We start from the raw sequence: 18,951 nt of genomic DNA, 5'->3' as shown, positions 1-18,951 counted from the left end.
GTAGAGTGAACCATTACCATGGTAAAATAACTGAAACTAATTTTCATATGTAGCTATACATTTTATCCAAAAATATATATGTAGTTTTGTACTTGCAATAGTAGTCAGAAGAAACTTACAAAAACAGAAGTTGTTGTTGAGAGCTTAAGCAGATTTCTATATTCTTTGATTATTGTGTTTTTATCCTTGATCCAACTCCCAAGTGAATGTTACTGGTTAAAGTAATTTCTGACAACTTAAACATGTCAAGAATCATACACACTGGCCATTTCTTATATTTGTTATTGGGTAATTTCATGAGAAAATGCCAAAAAGGTCAATACGCCTATTACATTAACATCATAGTATATTTTCTTATTCCGTTTTCTAACTACCTAGAATTAAAAACTACTTTTTTTTTGCTGAATAGTAGCTAGAAAAACCTTATATAGGCTGAATAAGCTGAAGGTTATCTGCCATGTACTTATGCCAAGCTATCAAGAAAAATATGTGAAACTTTGGTAGATAAACCACAAACTATCAAAAGAAGGTCGTATATAATTCTGCAGAATATGTTTATTTGCTATGTTTAGAAGAGGGGGAATCTTGTATGTAATTACTATTACTGAATTGTCATTTCCTAAAGACAACCTTTGAATACATCCCAAAACTATAAGACTGATAATTTCTTTGTTAGCCAAGTGAAACCCATTCTAGTTGCAGATTTCTAGCATAAGAGAAATTCAAGTACATTTATAAGAGGAAACACATAAAAGAAGAAATAATAATAATTACATGAATGATGAATCCAGACAAACCAAACAACAGTACTTGTCGTTGAACAAACATTATTTTTCTTATAAACTCCAAGTCTCCAACAATTGCATACAGAAAAAAAGTCATGAGAAAAACGTTCTACAAAGTTTCAAAATTTTCTGGTTGACTCTTTTCTTTCTGTAAACATCAAAGATGTCTCCACCTCGAGCTTGTACAACGTGTTTTTTGGTTGCTTGGAAGTAACAGCAATCCTCTTCGTCCACCAGCTCAAAATTCAGATTATACTTTGTCACTGAATTTGTTGTTTTGATTCTTATGCGATGGCATCAGATCATATGGTGCCTTTTAAATAACCAAGATGGTCACTAAACTGAGAAGTACCTTCTGATTTTAGAGCAGAGGCTTCCCAGTTAACACACCGGGTAAACTGTAAATCTCTGGGGATTCAGGGTGACTTTCACCGCAAGAAACAAAGTCGTGAACTTCGTTTCCATTGAACTGCACACTATTTCCTTCTCCATTTGCCTTTCCTTCATCAAAACCCTCTGTCCAACCGCCTCTTCTAACAACCCAAAAGAAGAATAAGTATTAGACATGAGCACATAACCACAAGTGTCATCTGGATCCAGGTTCATCAAACATTTTACTGCTTGCTGAGCAACCTCAACTTTTCCTGCAAGCACAAAGAAAAGAACTCCATATAATAGTGTCTTCTTACACCATTATGGTCATTATTACTCTCTTCTTGAAACTCTTTACTTTTTGGACCCCAACACAATGGTTTTGTGATTCCTGAGCTTAATTTTTTAAATTCTCAGCTTTGCTCTCTGCTTCTCCAAGCTTTGACTGCGTCTTATAGGCTTGGTTACCAACTAATGCTAGCTTAATCAAATCAAATATGGCCGTTAAATACGCAACAATATCTATTTTGTTGACTGTGACTATGACTTGCTCCACACCAAAAGCTATAAGAACCCGTGTATGCTCCTTGTCTGCGCTTTCAAATTATCTAAGCCCGCTTCAAAAGCACCAATAGTTGCATCTATGACCAGAATCACAGCAAGTTCGGAACCATGAGCTAGGTATAATACTGAACTCCTAAAAGTACACCACCACAGTTCTGTTGAAGGAGTGTGTTCAATTTATTTTTAAAATTTGACCGAATAAGTGAAAATCAAAGCAACAAAATGTTTGATGAGGGCTTACGGGGAAATGAGAAAATGGACTACAACTCGAGTAGTTGCGGTGACGTTGTTGAGAGCCGAGCCTTGGACAGACTGTATGTGGCCTACAACATCTACAAATAAATAAACTGGTTTGAAATGGTAACAACAACAACCAAAGCTCTCTGGTGCAAAAAAATAAGCTTCTTCATTCCCAAGAACCTATGCATCCACGCTAGCCTTAGAACCAGTTACAATATTCCACGGATAAAACTACAATTCAGACCCAAAAGAAACAAAGGAAGAAAAAAATAGATGAACTCCAAGCATTTAGATGGGACTTACTTCTCTCTCAGGCTTGGGAACACAACATTTGACTAAGCATCATTTGTTTATGGTCCTCAGCTTCCTTATACATATGTTCCAGTCAGAGAATAGATTAGTTCCAAAATGGGGAATCAAATCAATTTCCTTCAACTAATAGACACACACACTTTTTAGCATCTTCTGGTTCTCTGTCTTGATCTGGATTCTACATTGATGAATGCCATGAATCCCCCTTCTAATTAGGTTAGTTCAAGATGAGGCAAAAATATTTTAAAATGAAAAATTTCCCAATTGAAAAAATAAAACCGGCATAAGTGAAGGTTACGAAAAAATATAGTACCATGTCGAGCCATGAGCTCTTGCTTTCTGCTATGTCTAGTAGCTTCTGTTTAGGGATCAGCCTACACAGAAGAAATATAAGAGACATATTAATAAAACATCAAATTGCAAACATCGTGTTTTCAAATAAAACCCAGCTATTGTTACCATGTTTCCATGTCAGGATCTATGCGGCAGAAGGATCCACTGTTGATTGCTTCGGTAGTCCATGACGCTAGCGCTGAGGGGATCTGGCCGATATTGACAGTATATACTTCTAGATCTAGAAAATGGAAAGGCTTGGTTCAGATTTAGACTGAACTATTGATTTCAAAATTCACTATACCTTTGGCGGGTGGATTTGTAGCCGGAGCTTTTACCAGATCTTCACTACCTTTTGAAAATGGCTTCCTAAGTTCACATGAACTGGAATGAAAATCACCAGAACTCCACTTGTACGGCGTCGTAGTAGCTTAACTAAACAACCAACACAAACATCCCTCTGTCTTTAAAAAGGACTCTTAGAAACTGGTACGTGAAAATACATCAAAAATATCTTCAAATATTATGGAAACGACTATACCATTATAAACATACACAAAAGGAGCCAGAATAGACTAAAGGCAAGGAATCTGGAGCCGCTGTGAAAAGAAATTGAATTTGTCAGGATATAGAGAGAAAGCAGTTGAAACAAAAAGATGAAACAGATAAATCCAAGGAAACATACGATGGGCTCTTCATATTCTTTTGAACTTATGTATTCGACATGGCTGGCTGAGGACGTTTAAATTCTCTTTCAAGCTTCGGTAAAGAATAAAAACTCTAACATGGTGTGAGATTGTTGAAATACAATGCAAGAGGAGACTTGCCGGAGGATTGAACTGATTTCATGGCCATCGATCCAAGTTGTTGAATATGATTCCATGAAAGCTTTGACGACGGGTTTATATAAGAGCAAGAGAGGAAGGTGGAAGGAGCATAAATGAATAATTAAGAGTGGGTTGCGAGTAAAACAGTCAGGATTGGAGGAATTTGGAACGATGAAGACATATGAATTCATCGACTCAGCCTCGGCTGTTTTAGGGTTTCTTTCGAATTGGGTTTATGGGCCAACTACTTCAATTTACGGATCAAGCAAAAAGCAGCACAACACCAGTGTGACGTGGACAAATAAACTCACTCTGTTGGCTGATTTAAAATGAGGACGTGGATAGCTTCTCTACTCCTCATATAACCTTTTTAGTATTAGTTAGATTGCATCTGTGCATGGGATATTCTTGATGTACCTAATCTAACTATTTTATTGTTTGTATTTCTTGTAACTTGCCGTAGGCAACTGTAATTGAGTTTTAAGTTAATAAAAAAGATTCTGCTATAAAATTATTATTTGTTCGATCTTAGAAATGTATGTTTTCTTTTGCCGTTGGTGGGAAGGTAGTCTAATAATATAACTTATATTCTCTGTCGATTTGTCTTTTATCTCAAGTTTTAACCTACTATTTTCATATTTAATCACAAGATATGCATGAGATTAACCACATATTGTATCAAATTATAACAAAGAGGAAAGAGCCAATGATACATGATATTATCCACACAAAGAAAAAAAGATTTATCATTCTCTTATATCATACTCCCTTCTTTACAAAATGATTCATGTTTTATAAAAATATTTGTTTCAAAAAGATATAGTTCTTACATTTAATATCTTTTTATTAGGTAATAATGGTAAATCGTACAAAAAAATTAAAATTGTTTTTATGATTTTTTATAGCTAAAAGTTATGAAAATGTTTAGTTACAAAAATAATGGATTGACAATCAAAATTTTATATGTTCTTGTAATATTTGTAAATAGGTTTTGGGGAGTAGTTATTATTGTATTTAAGTTTTCCATTACCATGTTTAATGGAAAATAATTATGGATTTGGTCTACGTATGTCAACGTAAAACATGAGCCGGATATTCTGCAAACCTTGGTTTCTAATTCGAAAAAGTTGATTATCGCGTGTCAAAACACTTTACAATTACTAGGGCTTTTCTTTTATGTTTTATCCGGTCTTCATTTAATTAAATTTAAGTATTCCTTCTATATGACCTAGTTTCGAATATATAACTAGAATCCAGTGATGTCGATTTCTACTGTGACGTATGAGATCATGCATTAAGAGAGGAAGCAATAACTATTATACATCCAATGCTTAAAAACTTTAAAAGACATCGACAAAAGTCAGCAAAGTCACCAAACACAACCAAACCTATATAGAAGTTGTGTAGTTGAGCAAAAATGTATTTTGTTGAGTTTGTTCACCCAAACCCTAACAATCTCCACCCTAAACCCTTAATCACACATTTTTACACTCTACACCAACACAATTAGAATTCTATGTTTTATATACACACGCATACACTTGTCAATACGTATCACGAAGACTTTCATATTAAAAATCAACGAAACAGCGTGACATAGTAGAAAACCAAAGATAATTTCACCGAAACGTGAATAATATATAGTTGAATGACATGATGGTAGCCGTGACAGAAAAAAAAGAACGACATGATGGTAGATTAGATAGCTGAGCGTACATGGTTTTTGCACATATGGTATGTAAATAATAAAAACAAACAAGCTGTAATATCATGAAATGGATCTGCCAAATTGTTGTTATACAGTGTACTGGCCATGCCTAATAATATTTACATCAACCCTAACTAATATCTTCAAAACATACAATTAATAGCCACAAGGAGCCAACATCCCATGCTTACTTCGTGACTTCTTATACACGATTTTCCAAAAAATAAAGGTTATACTGTCTTGTTTTACTTATCATCTTTTATGTGGGGGTGGTTTTGTATTAAATTGTATATAAATAGTTCCATGTTCGGACATTGAAAACTGTGGGTCATTTTACTCATAGATCTCCCTCTTCTTAGGCTCCTCAACTAAACATCTTTAATGCTCTCGCTCTCTCCCCGCTGTGTTATTACCACCTCATAAACTTGGAAATATATATATTTACCATTCTTTTTTTTTCAAAACCTTCTTGTTTTTCTATATAACGAGATCAATACATCAAGTCTCCAACCACCTAGCTACCAGCCTAGAGCAGGAACATTAATGCTGGTGCATAGCATCTCTCATGCTTCACATACCCTAAAGCTCTTCACTCTCAAGATCTAGAGAGAAAATCTATTGAAGTAAAACAGTCTGTCTTCCATAATTGCTGATCTTTCTATAAAATCTTCTTGCATCTCTTGTAAACTCATTCTCTATCCATCTCTCTTCAAACTTCATTCACCACCTGGACCGCCGTCTCTAGCTATTTCCGGCAATTCTTTTCTCAACTTTTGTGCCAAATCATGGAGATATCCACAGCTCTAATGATTCTTTCAGCCATCACTGCTTACTTCTTATGGCTCACATTCATATCTCGTTGTCTTAAAGGTCCACGTGTCTGGCCCTTGGTCGGGAGCCTCCCTGGTCTAATCGAAAACTGCGAGAGAATGCACGACTGGATCTCCGACAACCTTCTCGCTTGCTCCGGTACGTATCAGACATGCATCTGCGCTATTCCGTTTCTAGCGAAGAAACAAGGTCTAGTAACTGTCACGTGCGACCCAAGAAACCTCGAGCATATTCTCAAGACTCGCTTTGACAACTACCCTAAAGGTCCAACATGGCAAGCCGTGTTCCACGATCTTCTAGGTCAAGGGATCTTTAACTCCGACGGAGACACGTGGCTTTTCCAGCGTAAAACCGCTGCTTTGGAGTTCACCACGAGGACTCTCCGTCAAGCCATGGCTCGTTGGGTTAACCGAGCTATCAAGCTTAGGTTTTTACCTATTCTCGAAACGGCTCGGCTCGACTCCGAGCCGATCGATCTTCAAGATTTGCTTCTTCGGCTTACGTTTGATAATATCTGCGGCTTGACGTTCGGTAAAGACCCGCGGACCTGCGCACCGGGTCTCCCGGTTAACACGTTCTCCGTGGCTTTCGACCGAGCCACGGAGGCGTCGCTACAACGGTTTATATTGCCGGAGATTTTATGGAAGTTCAAGAGATTGGTCGGGCTCGGCTTAGAAGTCAGCTTGACCCGAAGCTTGGTCCAAGTAGACAATTACTTGTCGGAAATCATTAAAACACGTAAGCAAGACTTGACGAGTAAGCCCAATAACGATGGGGCCCAACACGACGACCTCTTATCCCGGTTCATCAAAAAAAAGGAATCCTACTCCGACGAAGTCCTCCAGCGCGTGGCGCTCAACTTCGTACTCGCGGGCCGTGACACGTCATCAGTCGCTTTGAGCTGGTTTTTCTGGCTGATCACGCAGAACCCTACCGTAGAGGATAAAATCCTCCGCGAGATCTGCACCGTCCTTACCGAGACACGTGGCGATGACGTGGCGCTGTGGATCGACGAGCCGCTCGCGTGCGAGGAACTCGACCGGTTGGTTTACCTCAAGGCGGCGTTATCGGAGACGCTGAGGCTGTATCCCTCGGTGCCGGAGGATTCGAAACGCGCCGTGAAGGACGACGTGTTGCCGGACGGGACTTTCGTGCCGGCGGGATCGTCGGTGACGTACTCGATCTACTCGGCGGGGAGGATGAGATCGACGTGGGGTGATGATTGCTTGGAGTTCAAACCGGAGAGATGGATCTCGGGATCGGACGGTGGGAGATTCATCAATCACGATCCGTTCAAGTTCGTGGCGTTCAATGCTGGCCCTAGGATCTGTCTAGGGAAAGATCTGGCTTATTTACAGATGAAATCGATCGCGGCGGCGGTTTTGCTCCGTCATCGCTTGACGGTGGTGACGGGGCATAAGGTGGAGCAGAAGATGTCGTTGACTCTTTTCATGAAGTACGGTCTTCTCGTTAACGTTCATAACCGGGATTTAACGGCGATCGCGGCGGATCTGCGGGAGAGTAAATCTAACGCCGTTAACGACGGAGTTTGTAACGGCGTCAGAAGGTAGGTAAGGTAGGTGAGAGTAATCACGTCTATCAATTGAATGTTGGAATAGAGTGTGGCACTCGCTTATGGGGAGCGTGTCGGATACGCGATTCTTTTGGGCCTACACAGCAGTGTACGCCAGATGTGGTTTATTGATTGGCTGCATTTTTATTCAATAGAGGTAATTTTGCAAAGCGCGTTGTCTTCTTTTCTTTTACTTTTTTTTTTTTTTTTGTTATTTTCACTCCCTCCGAAACTTCAAATTAAAAGACAGTAAAATTTGATTTCATTATTTTTGTAAGCATCTCTCAATTTGATCAATAATATGTCACATCGTTTGGAAAAATCTGATCGCGATGGGTACATTGTTTTCCACTCAACTCTTATGAGTCATTTTTCTTGACTTTAGCCAAATTTAATTGGAATCATTCACTTGTAACGGCACTTTAAATGTGTAACTTAATGCAGTAAATGTCTTTGGTCCGCTTTGTTCCAATTATAGAAATGTCTGTATAACTTAATGCACTGTATGTTTGGTCTGCTTTGTTAGAAGAAAAATGTCTGCCCAGAATGTTTGATAGAAAATGTAGAAGAGGGATCACAATTATCTCTGACTCTGTTTTATAAATAGAGTCTGCATTAGGCAAAAGAAGAGGAACCAACACATACACACGATGTTTCACACAAGTAGTAGTAGTAGTAGTACATTCACAAAAGGAAAACCAAACTAAGAGAACAAAAAGCCAAGTTTATAAAGAGTAACTCAATCAGCTTCTGGACTTGAATGGGATGGCTCTGATGACGATCACGTGGTATAGAGCAGCGAGTGCAGCACCGATGAATGGTCCAACCCAGAAGACCCACTAGGAAAAAAAAAATGAAACAAAGATTTAGTAATAGAACTGGTGATTGTAATTTTGTTTGTAAGAAGTGGAAAACACTCACATGGTCGTCCCAAGCGTTGTCCTTGTTGAAGATGATTGCAGCTCCAAGACTTCTTGCTGGGTTGATTCCAGTTCCAGTGATGGGGATGGTTGCCAAGTGGACCAAGAACACAGCGAATCCAATAGGAAGCGGTGCAAGAATCTGCCCAATTACAAAAACCAATTAAGCAAATTGATCCCAATACAACACAACACCAATCCTGTCTATTTGATTTTATTTTTTTTATAAATTAACTTACGGGAACATGAGAGTCACGAGCGTTTCTCTTAGCATCAGTAGCGGAGAAGACGGTGTAAACAAGGACAAAGGTTCCAATAATCTCAGCTCCGAGACCACTTCCTTTGGTGTAACCAGGAGCTACAGTGTTGGCTCCACCTCCTAGAGCTTGGTACTGCTTTGGTTGGAACCCCTTGACCACACCAGCTCCACAGATAGCTCCTAAGCACTGCATCACTATGTAGTACACAGCTCGTGTCAGCGAAAGCTTTCTTGCCAAGAACAGACCGAACGTGACAGCTGGGTTGATGTGTCCACCTGAGAGAGGCCATAACACAACACAAATCGTTATTACAAACATCTACAAATTAAAAAAAAAAATCCTCAATTTAAAAAAAAAAAGATTTCTTCAATTATTATTTTTTGGTAAAATTCCTCAATTATTACTTTTTTGGTAAAACTTTTTTTTTTGGTAAAAATTCTCAATTATTATTGCTCCTTAGTTTATTTTCTTTTCTTACACAACCAACCTAGTTACATGTTTTTGTAAACCCTAGTTTAGTTCTTCACTAAACAGTCTAAACACTAAGATCTAATCATATACAAACGTTAGATCTGAGAGTTTTGAAACGTGTTGGTGGTGACTTACCGGAGATACCAGCGGTGCAGTAGACGAGAGCGAAGATCATACCACCGAAAGCCCAAGCGATGCCTTGGATTCCGACAGAAGCACACATGTTCGGCGACCTCTTGACACCCATGACGGTCAAAACAGTGATGTAAAGGAACAGAAACGTGGCGATGAACTCGGCGATCCCTGCTCTCCAGAAGGACCACGAAGCAAGCTCGCCAGGCTCGAACAAGGGAGCAGGAGGTGGCTCCTTGTAGTCCTTGTCGCTCTGAGCCGATGTTCCGATCGGCTGTCTCTCAGGAAACTTGTTGGCTCCGACTCTAACATCTTCTTCTTTGCCTTCCATATCTGAGCTTCTTGTTCTCTCTCTAGATGAGTGGGTAGTAATAATGTGTTGCAGAGAAGCAGAGAGTGGTGCTTTTATAGTGACAAAGATAAAGCTGGAAGATAATGCAAAACAAATGGAGAAAATATTGAATAAAACAGGATGGTAATTAATTAGTTTGTTAATTATTTGACAACAGACTAATATATAGTTTAGTTGCATGACATAATTAACGTTATCATCGTTGTTGCTGATAATACTAATTATTAGCTTGATGATAAATTAAATTTTTTGTGGCCAGAGTTTCGAGCTGTTTTCTGTTCTTTAATTAAATGGCTTAATATAATAAAATGATATGTGGACACATTACTTTTGTACGTCGCTTATGAATCTTGGTTATGAGTTATGACAAAAGGAAAATACTGGAAACATCTAATAAAGTATTAAAATATATAAATTAAAAGGATAAAAAGTTGTGGTCGTGGTAAACCGCCGGTTTATGTGGACGGTTGTCAGATGAGGATAAGCACATGGCCTCACCTAACGTTACATAGGGATACCGGATACCTCATCTAACAAATAGTTAAATAGTATATATTACAAATAGTTATAGCTCTAATTCTGCAACATCATGAGAGTTATGAGTGAAAATAATTAACCATACACGATGAGACTTGTAGTTTTTTTTTTCTGTCAAGGATGAGACTTGTATATTGCTTTTACTGAACTTTCTAATTCATATATATCTCAATTGATATGGGTAAATACACGACATTAACCTTCTAGCTAGTTAATTACATATATATCAAATAGCTGGAACTATACATGCAGCACACGGCAAACGCCATGCACCATGTATATCAGCAAACATGAATGTGTAAATGAACTATGTGAGTGGGTGCGTCTTACATGAAAGAAGAAGATTGGGTTTAGGTTGGGTTGTGTAATATTCGGCTGCAATCCACTATTAGCCAAAAAGGAAAGATAACGTTGTAAGCCAAAAGAAAAGGGACTCTGATAACAATCATGGTTGCTTCGTTGTTTAGTTGTCTTTTTGGGTGTGACACTATTGGCATATGTCCTACACACATGCTGTGTTTTCTTCTAGGGCAATTGCACTCGATATCTATGTTTCAAACATTATTTAGCTAACTGGCATATGCACTATTGACAAAATCATAATCCCAATATTTGCCCCTATACTAGTATACTTCCGACATGTGCAGAACCTATATAGCTCGAGATATGACATCATATATTCTTTTAATTATATTTCATTCTTCTCTCCTGAATAAAAGCTGCATTCATCACGGATGTTTATTTATAACACCATTCATGTTAATCTGAATCGAGAGGACACGAATTTATCGGAGCTTCGAACTACATAGTTTTTTTAAATGATTAATATTAAAATAACAACATTAGAGATCTCGAGCTAATTAGGCCAGATATGATTAATACTCTCTCCTTTCGCAAAAATAGACTTTTTTAGATTTATTTTTTTTGTTCCAAAATAATTAATTTTCTAAAAAAAATAAAGTATTTCTAGTAATTAATGTTAAAAAGTAGTATATTTTTAAGAAACATTAATTGAGAATATTTGAATTCGTTTGTGATCGGTTCGGATCCTATCAAATCTAGTTGTTTAGGAACTCTTAATACTTGCTATTTTTTGTTCATAATGGTTTTGGATCAGTCCGGGTAGTTTGAATCCAAAAAGACAAGAAAATCCCAAAAATACGTGAATCCGGAAAAATTCAAAAATATTCAAATATCCGAAAACAGGTCTGAAATTTTATTTAAAATCTGATCCGAAGACACGAATGTGGTAGGGCAAAAAACCTGAATTCGAAAAACCAAACCGAATCAGATCCAAAAAGTAGTATCGAACCCAAACCGAAAATAATTAAATATTCGAACGAGTTTAAAATTTTGATACTTAAAGAATCAAAATTGATATATTTAAAGTAGATTAAAAACATCTTAAATATATAAGATACTTTTAAATTGTCTAATATACTTGAAAGTACATACATATAGTCAAAATTAAATATCTAAAGTAAAATATATTCAAAATACCAAAAATACTTAAAAATATTTATTGATTTCCTATCTAAATATTCAATCTAATCCAAATTATATGTTAAATTTAGGTATTTTAACATATGTTATTCAAATTTATATGTAATGTATTATTTCGTTTATAGGTTTTGAAAAATTTAAAGTATATAATGAATTTTAAAATTGTAAAAATAATTTAAATGGGTTTATCCGTACCCGAACCGATCCTGCAAAGATCCTAACCGAATCCGAACCAAAATTTAAAAATATTCGAATGAGGCTGAAATCTTTGACCCAAAAACTCAAAACTTGAAAAGATCCAAACTTAACCCGAATAGGTATCCGAACATCCACCTCTAACGAAACATACCATAAGTTTTATTCAATTATCCAAATTATATTTTTGAAAATCTAAATTATACTTAGAAATTTAATATCTAAAAACCTGAACCCAAAACTTAAAATAATTTTTGTAATAGCAAAAATATACTATAAACACCTAACTCTAGGATTAAACCGTATAATTTATTTTTGGTCAACTCAAGGATCAAAACGTATAAATATACTCAGCAATTTACCTACAGGGCAACTACTTCCATGTGTAAATCACGCGCCCCGTTGTGAGTTTTGAATTTGACCTACAAGTTGGAATATCGGTAAACACAAACGTCGCTTTCTACTTTACACGAACGACATCACTAGGGGACAAGAGGGTAATTTGGCTTTGGTGCCTTTATCTGAGTACCTAATTAATTTATTTTTTGCATGACTTCCTAATTATCTTTCTATTCATGGTTTTCTAGCTAAATTGCCCTTTCTTCTACTCATATATAGCAAACTTGGCTTTCTTTGATTACTCAAACTCCATTTTTTAACCAAAACCAAGCTTACATATGCACACTATATAATTATATATGGCCATATATATACCAAATTCCCTAGTAAATTTCCTCTTTAGACGGTATATAACATGTCCTAGTTTAATTGCTATCCACACACAATTCTGAAGAATTCGTAATACATAATTTCAACCCATTCTACATCATATTAATATTCAACGTGTTTATTGTTTCTCTAGTTGTTGTTCCAATCAAAATCAAGTTTCATACTTTTCCAAAATTGTTTATTACGTTTTTTGGTACTTGGATAAAGCCATGGCTTCTAACTTTTAGTCTTTTACGAAGAAATAAAATCGAGAAGGTTGTAATTTGTTTGGACTTTGGTATATGAGAATATTATTAGTCCATGATTCCAAGCCGTCCATTCCATGGATAAGAAGACACGTGGCATAAAATCACGTATACAAAACCGACCAAGCCACCCCAAAATACATGTTGTCACACTCAGTCCAATATTAATCATTCCTCTATTTTCTTTCCTCTGGGTGCAATTATTTCAAGGCCACTCCCATTATTCCCGTTGCGTTACTGTCCCCACCTCCACCTCTCTTGGATTATTCAATTTTTTAGCCAGTTTTGTTTTTGTTTTCCACAAAATAATTATTTTTTATTATCCCATTAAGTCACAATTGTGTATTGAACAAAATAGTTATAAGTTTGGGCCATACATGAGCTATATAAAGCCACAATTATAATGGGCTAATAAAATTAACGAGAAATATATAAAAGATGCTTAGCCCCCAAGCCCAGCCCACTGATTCGAACCGCGCTAACTAACTCTTGGTTTCTGTTATTACCACGCAAGCCATTAGCCAACAGAGTCGCGACACCTGGACATGATCGGTCCTCTCTTTTTTTTTTCTCCATCTCACGTGAATTTATTTATTTATTTTAAATTAAATAAATTACTAAATTTAGTCCGCTTTCTCTCTCCTATCCGCGCTAACACATCTCTTGACCGCCGCCGGCCGTCGCTGTCCACCGTCAGATTCCATTCCCTCCACCGCCCCCATATAACATCAGTTTCTTAGTCTCTGTTTTAAGGTACAACGCGCTTATTAACGTAAACTATTACTCTTCTTGGTGCCTGTCACGTTCGAAAGAGCTCATATTGGTGGTTTGCGTGTTTGCATCGCCATCCTCTACGTTTGTTTTGATTGTGTTATTGGTATAATACGTATACGTTTGTTTCTGCTCTCTGTTTCAACTCTTTATTGTTGCTGCCTCATTTGGATCAAGCTTTAGATGCCTGTTCTTGTCTGATTTTTATAAGTTCAGATTTGGTTCTGTTTGCTTGTCAGAAAACCGTTAAGAGAAATGCCTTTTTAGCATTAAAGGGAGATTGATTCTTTACCAAAAATGGGATTATGTTCAACCAATAGCTTAAATTGAGATTGAATATTACTTAAGCTTCCTGGTTTGTTTGGGATCATGCTTTCTGAGTGAGATTTTATTTTTGGTCTTTTGATGATTATGTTATGTAATTAGTTGTTAATCTCTTCGTTATATATATGTTTTCCCTTCTTATACTAGTTTGGTGGATGGATATTGCTTGAGATCGCCATCTAATCTCAATTCTCATTATAGACCTGGAAGCTTTTCTTCTTGGCTAGTTTTTTGTCCTGGAGAACTTATATATTGGAGCTGAAGGTGCAAAAATAATTCGTTTTGAGGAGCCTAAGAGCATTACACTTGGGTCATCAAATCCATCATTAATGTCAGAAAGTGATCTTGACATCAATCATGAAACCAGAGGTGAAAATATCCATATGCTTTAGCTTGTGATAGGTTCGAGGGTTGTTAGATACTGTGACATTATTATTAGTGAATTTAGTATTTGACAAACAACTTTCACAGGGACCTCTTGATACATGGATTTTTTAAGATTTAGCGTTTAAACTGGGATTAAGATTATTCTCAGCCTCCAAAGCCTAACTGCTTTTTTTGGATTCAGACTATGAAGTCCTACATCTATCTTCAAACTGCCGATGGTTCAGTTCAACAAGTGGAACAAGAGGTTGCAATGTTCTGTCCCATGATATGTCAAGAGGTAATACACAATGGCGCTGGATCTTCCAAGAATCATGCGATCTCGCTTCCACAGCGAGTAAATACAGCTATGTTCAGCTTGATTCTTGATTACTGCAGATTTCACCAAGTGCCTGGACGTTCTAATAAGGTTTGTAACTTGTAAGACAGTTCCAGACATCTCCATGTCTAATTCTCCATCGTCCTCTTTTAATACATATGGATTTATCAAACTATTTAGGAACGAAAAATTTATGATGAAAAGTTCATGCGGATGGAGACAAAGAGGCTATGTGAGTTGACCTCAGCCGCTGACAGTTTGCAGCTGAAGCCTTTGGTTGATCTTACAAGCCGCGCACTTGCACGGATCATTGAAGGGAAATCACCTGAGGAGATACGAGATATATTTCATTTGCCTGATGACCTTACTGAGGTGCTCCTCAAGATCTTCTCTTCTTAAGACTCTATCTGCTTCTCTCTTTTTTTTTTTGTGTGACAGTTCTTTGATGATTTTTATCCAGGAAGAGAAATTAGAGCCTCTGAAGAACACAATGGATGATCCAAGGATCCGACTACTGAATAGATTATACGCAAAGAAAAGAAAGGAGCTGAAAGAAAGAGAGAGATTAAAGGTCTGTTTAGCAGTTTCTATTTTTTACTTGTATATGATTAATGTAATATGTAGCTTTATTTAATTAGAATGTTTAGCATAGTTTTCTCACTAGCTTATAAAGTTTGGGGTTTACCATTTCTTAGAATGTTGAGGTTGAAGAACATGTGGACGAACGTTCTGTGGATGACCTGTTATCATTTATTAACGGCAGAGGTACTTTCCTTTGATCTCTTACTCTAGTTTTCTAACTTCATAAAGTCCTTTTGTTTTTTTTATGTTTATTCTTTAGCTGCTCTGAGCTAATCTGTTTGCCACATTTTATTTTCATGTTTGTTACTGTGTGTTGATTCAGTGATGTATGTTTTTGTTGATTCAGTGCTGTTTCGTTGCATAAATGAATCATTATCAATCTTTGGTGTGTCCATGATTGAGAGATATTTGCTGTGTGTATTTATGTCTGTGTTGTCTCTTAGTATTCTTTTTTTTTTTGTATATTCTACTTCCTTTTGAAGGCCTCATTGGAAGTAAGGAAAGTTCTGTTTCACAGATCCCAAGGTGGTAAAAATGTCAAAGGGAAAGAAGAAGTACAAGAAAAAGAAGAACCAGAAGATTATTTCTTCAAATGACAAGGTTCAGACTAGTTTCTCTGGTTGTTGCACCTAGTTGGGATTTGTCAAGTTAATGAATGCTTTTGTTCATTGTGTTTAGGAATCACATGATCTTCATTTTAAACAACAAGGTGTTGAAGACACTGGATGCAGAATGAGAGACTTATCTAGTTTGGAAGATGAGATATTTACACCAAACGCTGGGTGTGAAGATGATGAAATCGATCCAGCCATGAAGGAAATGCTTGATAGGTAAGAACTCTTGTTAATTCTTGTTCTTTTCTTATATAGTGAATAATAATAATAATGGTTATTACAGAGAGGTAGAAGATTTTGCTAGAAGGTTGAACTCTAACTGGGTTCAATCGCTAGGACAAGAGAGAAGACCTGTTCACTTTTCCATAAACGGCAACGGGACTACAAGACGGCATATAGGTAATGATATCTCTTCTTTGGCTCCATTATCTTTGCTTCTATCGTACTGTTGAGTTGAACTGATGGGGTATGGTATGGATGTGAAGGTCAACCTTCAGGACACAATTGATGCACTTCAATGGCTGACACAGTTTTGGTTGGTTATATGAGCAAATAGGAGATATAGAGAAAATGGTTCCACCAGTCACTGATGCAGTTTTGATTGTTTTTGTTTTCATTACTTTTTAATGATCAATCCTTTTGTTTGTAAAACCATGTTTGAGCATTTTTGTTGGTGTGTCTAATTTATAGTCCCTATATTAGTTTTTTTTTGTTTGGTTCAGTTTGTGTTGATATAAACCTCACAAGCCAATAAAGAAGACATGTTCCATTGTTTTAGCATTAGCACTCACAAGCCAGACTAATATAACAACATCCACATATATATATAGTCACATTGTTCAAAGAAAGCATGTAACATTAAATCATATGCATTTTCAAAAAACAAATTGACATAGGAATGAAAAATTAAGAGGTTCCATTTTGTAAGCATCACACAACTCACAAGCCATTACAGCTACCTCTAATAAATTGTTTTTTTTTTCTCTCTTCTTGTTGATACATACATTGTTGTATATTCAACTGTTTCAGTTCATTTTCTCTCTCTCTTTCTATCCTCTTCCTCTTGGTGAGCATCACTCAGAATGATCATGGTTTTGGATTGTCAGCTTCTGCCATAGCATGGCGGATTTGATGAGGAAGCCTATCACGTCTAGTCGCATTCCCCTGCACTGTTGAAACAAACACAGTAGGCAAACCAGATTAAAATGCAGATTAACAGAATCTTTAGAGCCATTTGCATCTACACTGAATAAGCAAACACATACCGGGAAAATTTGAGAAGAGGAGTCATCCGGTTCCTCTTGATCTTGGCTTATTGTTACCTCAGCTCTTCCAGTGTTTGACAATGTATCAGAGCTGATGATATCCATGGATGATCTGTTACTTTGTCCATTCAAACTTGCTGCCTCTTCAAGTGAACCAGAGCTTAGTTGTGGCAACACAAGCCGCTGAAACTCAGACAAGAGAACAGAGAGAGCTCTAACTTCATCCACTCTAGCTTCCCTATAAATTAATCAGAAAAACACCAAAAAAATCATACACCATCTTCCACAAACAAAGCATAAATAAATATAGAAAGGTTTCATTGAACTGAAACCTTGTATGGATAAGGTTTCCTTTGCAAGTGAAGTGTATCTGACAAGTAGCAGGCGCTTGTTCACAAACAAAGTTGGCTTTCTTGGACTTAAGATCCTCCATTTTCCTAGAAACAATAGTTAACAAAACTTGCTGTAAGAAACAAAAAAAGATGGCCATGTCTAATATCTAATTTTTGATATACATGGAATAGTGTTTATCAGCAGCTGCTCCCATAACAAACTTCCTGATCCTATGTTGGTATATGGTTTCCACAATCCCTTTCCCAATTGAGTCCATCTCTATACACAGCTTCTCTGCCTGAACCTACAAAACAAGAAAAAAAAACACACACAATCAATCTCCTCTATAAAAATGGAGAAAACTGTGTCACATTATGTACTTACTTACCCCTTTATAAAGACAAATGCTAAGGTACTTTTGTAGAATCTTATCTATTTTCGCCTTTTCTTTTTCTCTGTATGCTCTCAGTGATTCCTCATCTACCGTTGAAGCTTCAAATCTGGTTCCCACTTGGATAAAAGTTGAACAAGTATTAAGAAGTCAATCAATACCTATAAAAGCCTTAGAGATAACACTTACAGAGAGGAATGGTTGGAGAAGGGTGGTGAATATGAAGGATGCAGATTCTGTTTCCTTGGGAGTTTTTTAACGCCCACAAGAGGTTTGATATGTTCTTCCATACGTTTATCCCAACTGCAACGTAGATTTTCTCATCTAGTATCTGATTATTACTGGCTGCTTCTTCCTCCATAGCCCTGTGAGAACAATGTGTATCTTCTTGAGAAAAGGAAGAGACAAAAGTTTTAGTCTGGAGAAACTTTTATCAGAGAGTTTTTTCTGCACTAATAAACCAGTGGCTGGCTGCACATCTCATGACTCTGTTCCTTCGAATATTCGACCATATAATATTGGGAAAAGACTTGATCAATGGCCAGAGAATGAGAGTATAGAATATATATTTTCTTTTTCTAATACTAAAGTACAATATTTTGAGATGGTGGTACCTTTTATATCTTTGATTTGTTTGTTATCTGTTTCTGTCTTAGTCCAAAGAGGAGCATATGAGGAAAAATACAACCGGGGAACAGTAATGACTTCTCCAAACTAGGATGAGAAAGCGACTTTATATCAAGAGGAATGTCCCCCACATAATGACTCCAAGACACGAACTGAACTTCACAAGACTTCAGAGAACTTGCAGTAGAAAGAATACTATCAGCCTTCTTTTCTAGATTTGCTTGCTACAGTTGTGGCCCTAGCTGCCAACCACTTCCTAACGACCTGACCTTACTACAATAAGGTTTGTAAGAGTTTATTAATGATCATCTATCTTATTAAAACAAAGCCAAACTAAAGGAAAACAAGACTTATACGAGAGTTACTTATTCAGTAAATGCGGAGCCAGTGCCTAGTGGCAGTTCTACTCTCACAAACAATATAAACATATACAAAGCATATATAAAATACAC

At 36.8% G+C, this 18,951-nt stretch overlaps 4 protein-coding genes and 1 long non-coding RNA gene across 12 annotated transcripts; 2 read left to right on the top strand and 3 right to left on the bottom strand.

The window, feature by feature from the left end:
• Window positions 1–1,494: 1,494 nt before the first annotated feature.
• On the bottom strand, window positions 1,495–3,723 carry LOC108871957. Of its 5 annotated transcripts, none has more exons than XR_004458003.1 (4): window positions 2,733–3,723; window positions 2,265–2,647; window positions 1,963–2,053; window positions 1,495–1,876 (listed from the first exon to the last, which is right to left on the bottom strand). It is a non-coding gene; the product is annotated as an uncharacterized LOC108871957 (long non-coding RNA). The 5 variants fall into 5 exon arrangements; XR_001958655.2 differs by lacking the exons at window positions 1,495–1,876; window positions 1,963–2,053 and having other exon boundaries at window positions 2,106–2,647; window positions 2,733–3,041; window positions 3,148–3,205; window positions 3,292–3,721; XR_004458002.1 differs by having other exon boundaries at window positions 1,495–2,053.
• Window positions 3,724–5,456: 1,733 nt separating this feature from the next.
• Window positions 5,457–7,846, top strand: LOC103866938 (cytochrome P450 86A8). Its single transcript, XM_009144949.3, has one exon. It carries the CDS (start codon window positions 5,927–5,929, stop codon window positions 7,541–7,543), a length of 1,617 nt encoding a protein of 538 aa, XP_009143197.1. The 5' UTR covers window positions 5,457–5,926; the 3' UTR covers window positions 7,544–7,846.
• A 233-nt stretch (window positions 7,847–8,079) lies between these two features.
• Window positions 8,080–9,725, bottom strand: LOC103866937 (aquaporin PIP1-2). 2 transcript variants are annotated; one of them, XM_009144948.3, is made up of 4 exons: window positions 9,332–9,725; window positions 8,705–9,000; window positions 8,463–8,607; window positions 8,080–8,384 (listed from the first exon to the last, which is right to left on the bottom strand). In XM_009144948.3, exons 1-4 carry the CDS (start codon window positions 9,657–9,659, stop codon window positions 8,230–8,232), a joined length of 924 nt encoding a protein of 307 aa, XP_009143196.2. In that variant the 5' UTR covers window positions 9,660–9,725; the 3' UTR covers window positions 8,080–8,229. The 2 variants fall into 2 exon arrangements, with proteins under 2 accessions (XP_009143196.2, XP_009143195.2); XM_009144947.3 differs by having other exon boundaries at window positions 8,084–8,384; window positions 8,467–8,607; window positions 9,332–9,722.
• A 3,959-nt stretch (window positions 9,726–13,684) lies between these two features.
• Window positions 13,685–16,654, top strand: LOC103866935 (SKP1-like protein 20). Its single transcript, XM_033291086.1, is given in 11 exon segments — window positions 13,685–14,040; window positions 14,132–14,334; window positions 14,336–14,353; window positions 14,553–14,777; window positions 14,868–15,059; window positions 15,148–15,258; window positions 15,383–15,452; window positions 15,787–15,869; window positions 15,948–16,099; window positions 16,167–16,282; window positions 16,369–16,654. Coding segments are annotated over 10 exon segments (1,011 nt in total). The 5' UTR covers window positions 13,685–14,040; window positions 14,132–14,313; the 3' UTR covers window positions 16,392–16,654.
• Window positions 16,655–16,734: 80 nt separating this feature from the next.
• Window positions 16,735–18,665, bottom strand: LOC103866934 (U-box domain-containing protein 33). Of its 3 annotated transcripts, none has more exons than XM_009144939.3 (7): window positions 18,487–18,665; window positions 18,062–18,237; window positions 17,870–17,991; window positions 17,664–17,785; window positions 17,481–17,585; window positions 17,149–17,386; window positions 16,735–17,052 (listed from the first exon to the last, which is right to left on the bottom strand). In XM_009144939.3, exons 2-7 carry the CDS (start codon window positions 18,231–18,233, stop codon window positions 16,957–16,959), a joined length of 855 nt encoding a protein of 284 aa, XP_009143187.1. In that variant the 5' UTR covers window positions 18,234–18,237; window positions 18,487–18,665; the 3' UTR covers window positions 16,735–16,956. The 3 variants fall into 3 exon arrangements, with proteins under 3 accessions (XP_009143187.1, XP_009143189.1, XP_009143188.1); XM_009144941.3 differs by having other exon boundaries at window positions 17,870–17,981; XM_009144940.3 differs by having other exon boundaries at window positions 18,062–18,665.
• Window positions 18,666–18,951: the final 286 nt, after the last annotated feature.

This window comes from Brassica rapa, chromosome A05 (genome assembly GCF_000309985.2).
Source record: "Brassica rapa cultivar Chiifu-401-42 chromosome A05, CAAS_Brap_v3.01, whole genome shotgun sequence".
NCBI classification, from domain to species: domain Eukaryota; kingdom Viridiplantae; phylum Streptophyta; class Magnoliopsida; order Brassicales; family Brassicaceae; genus Brassica; species Brassica rapa.
Note: the sequence above shows the minus strand (reverse complement) of the source record. Positions and strands in the feature narration are given on the sequence as shown.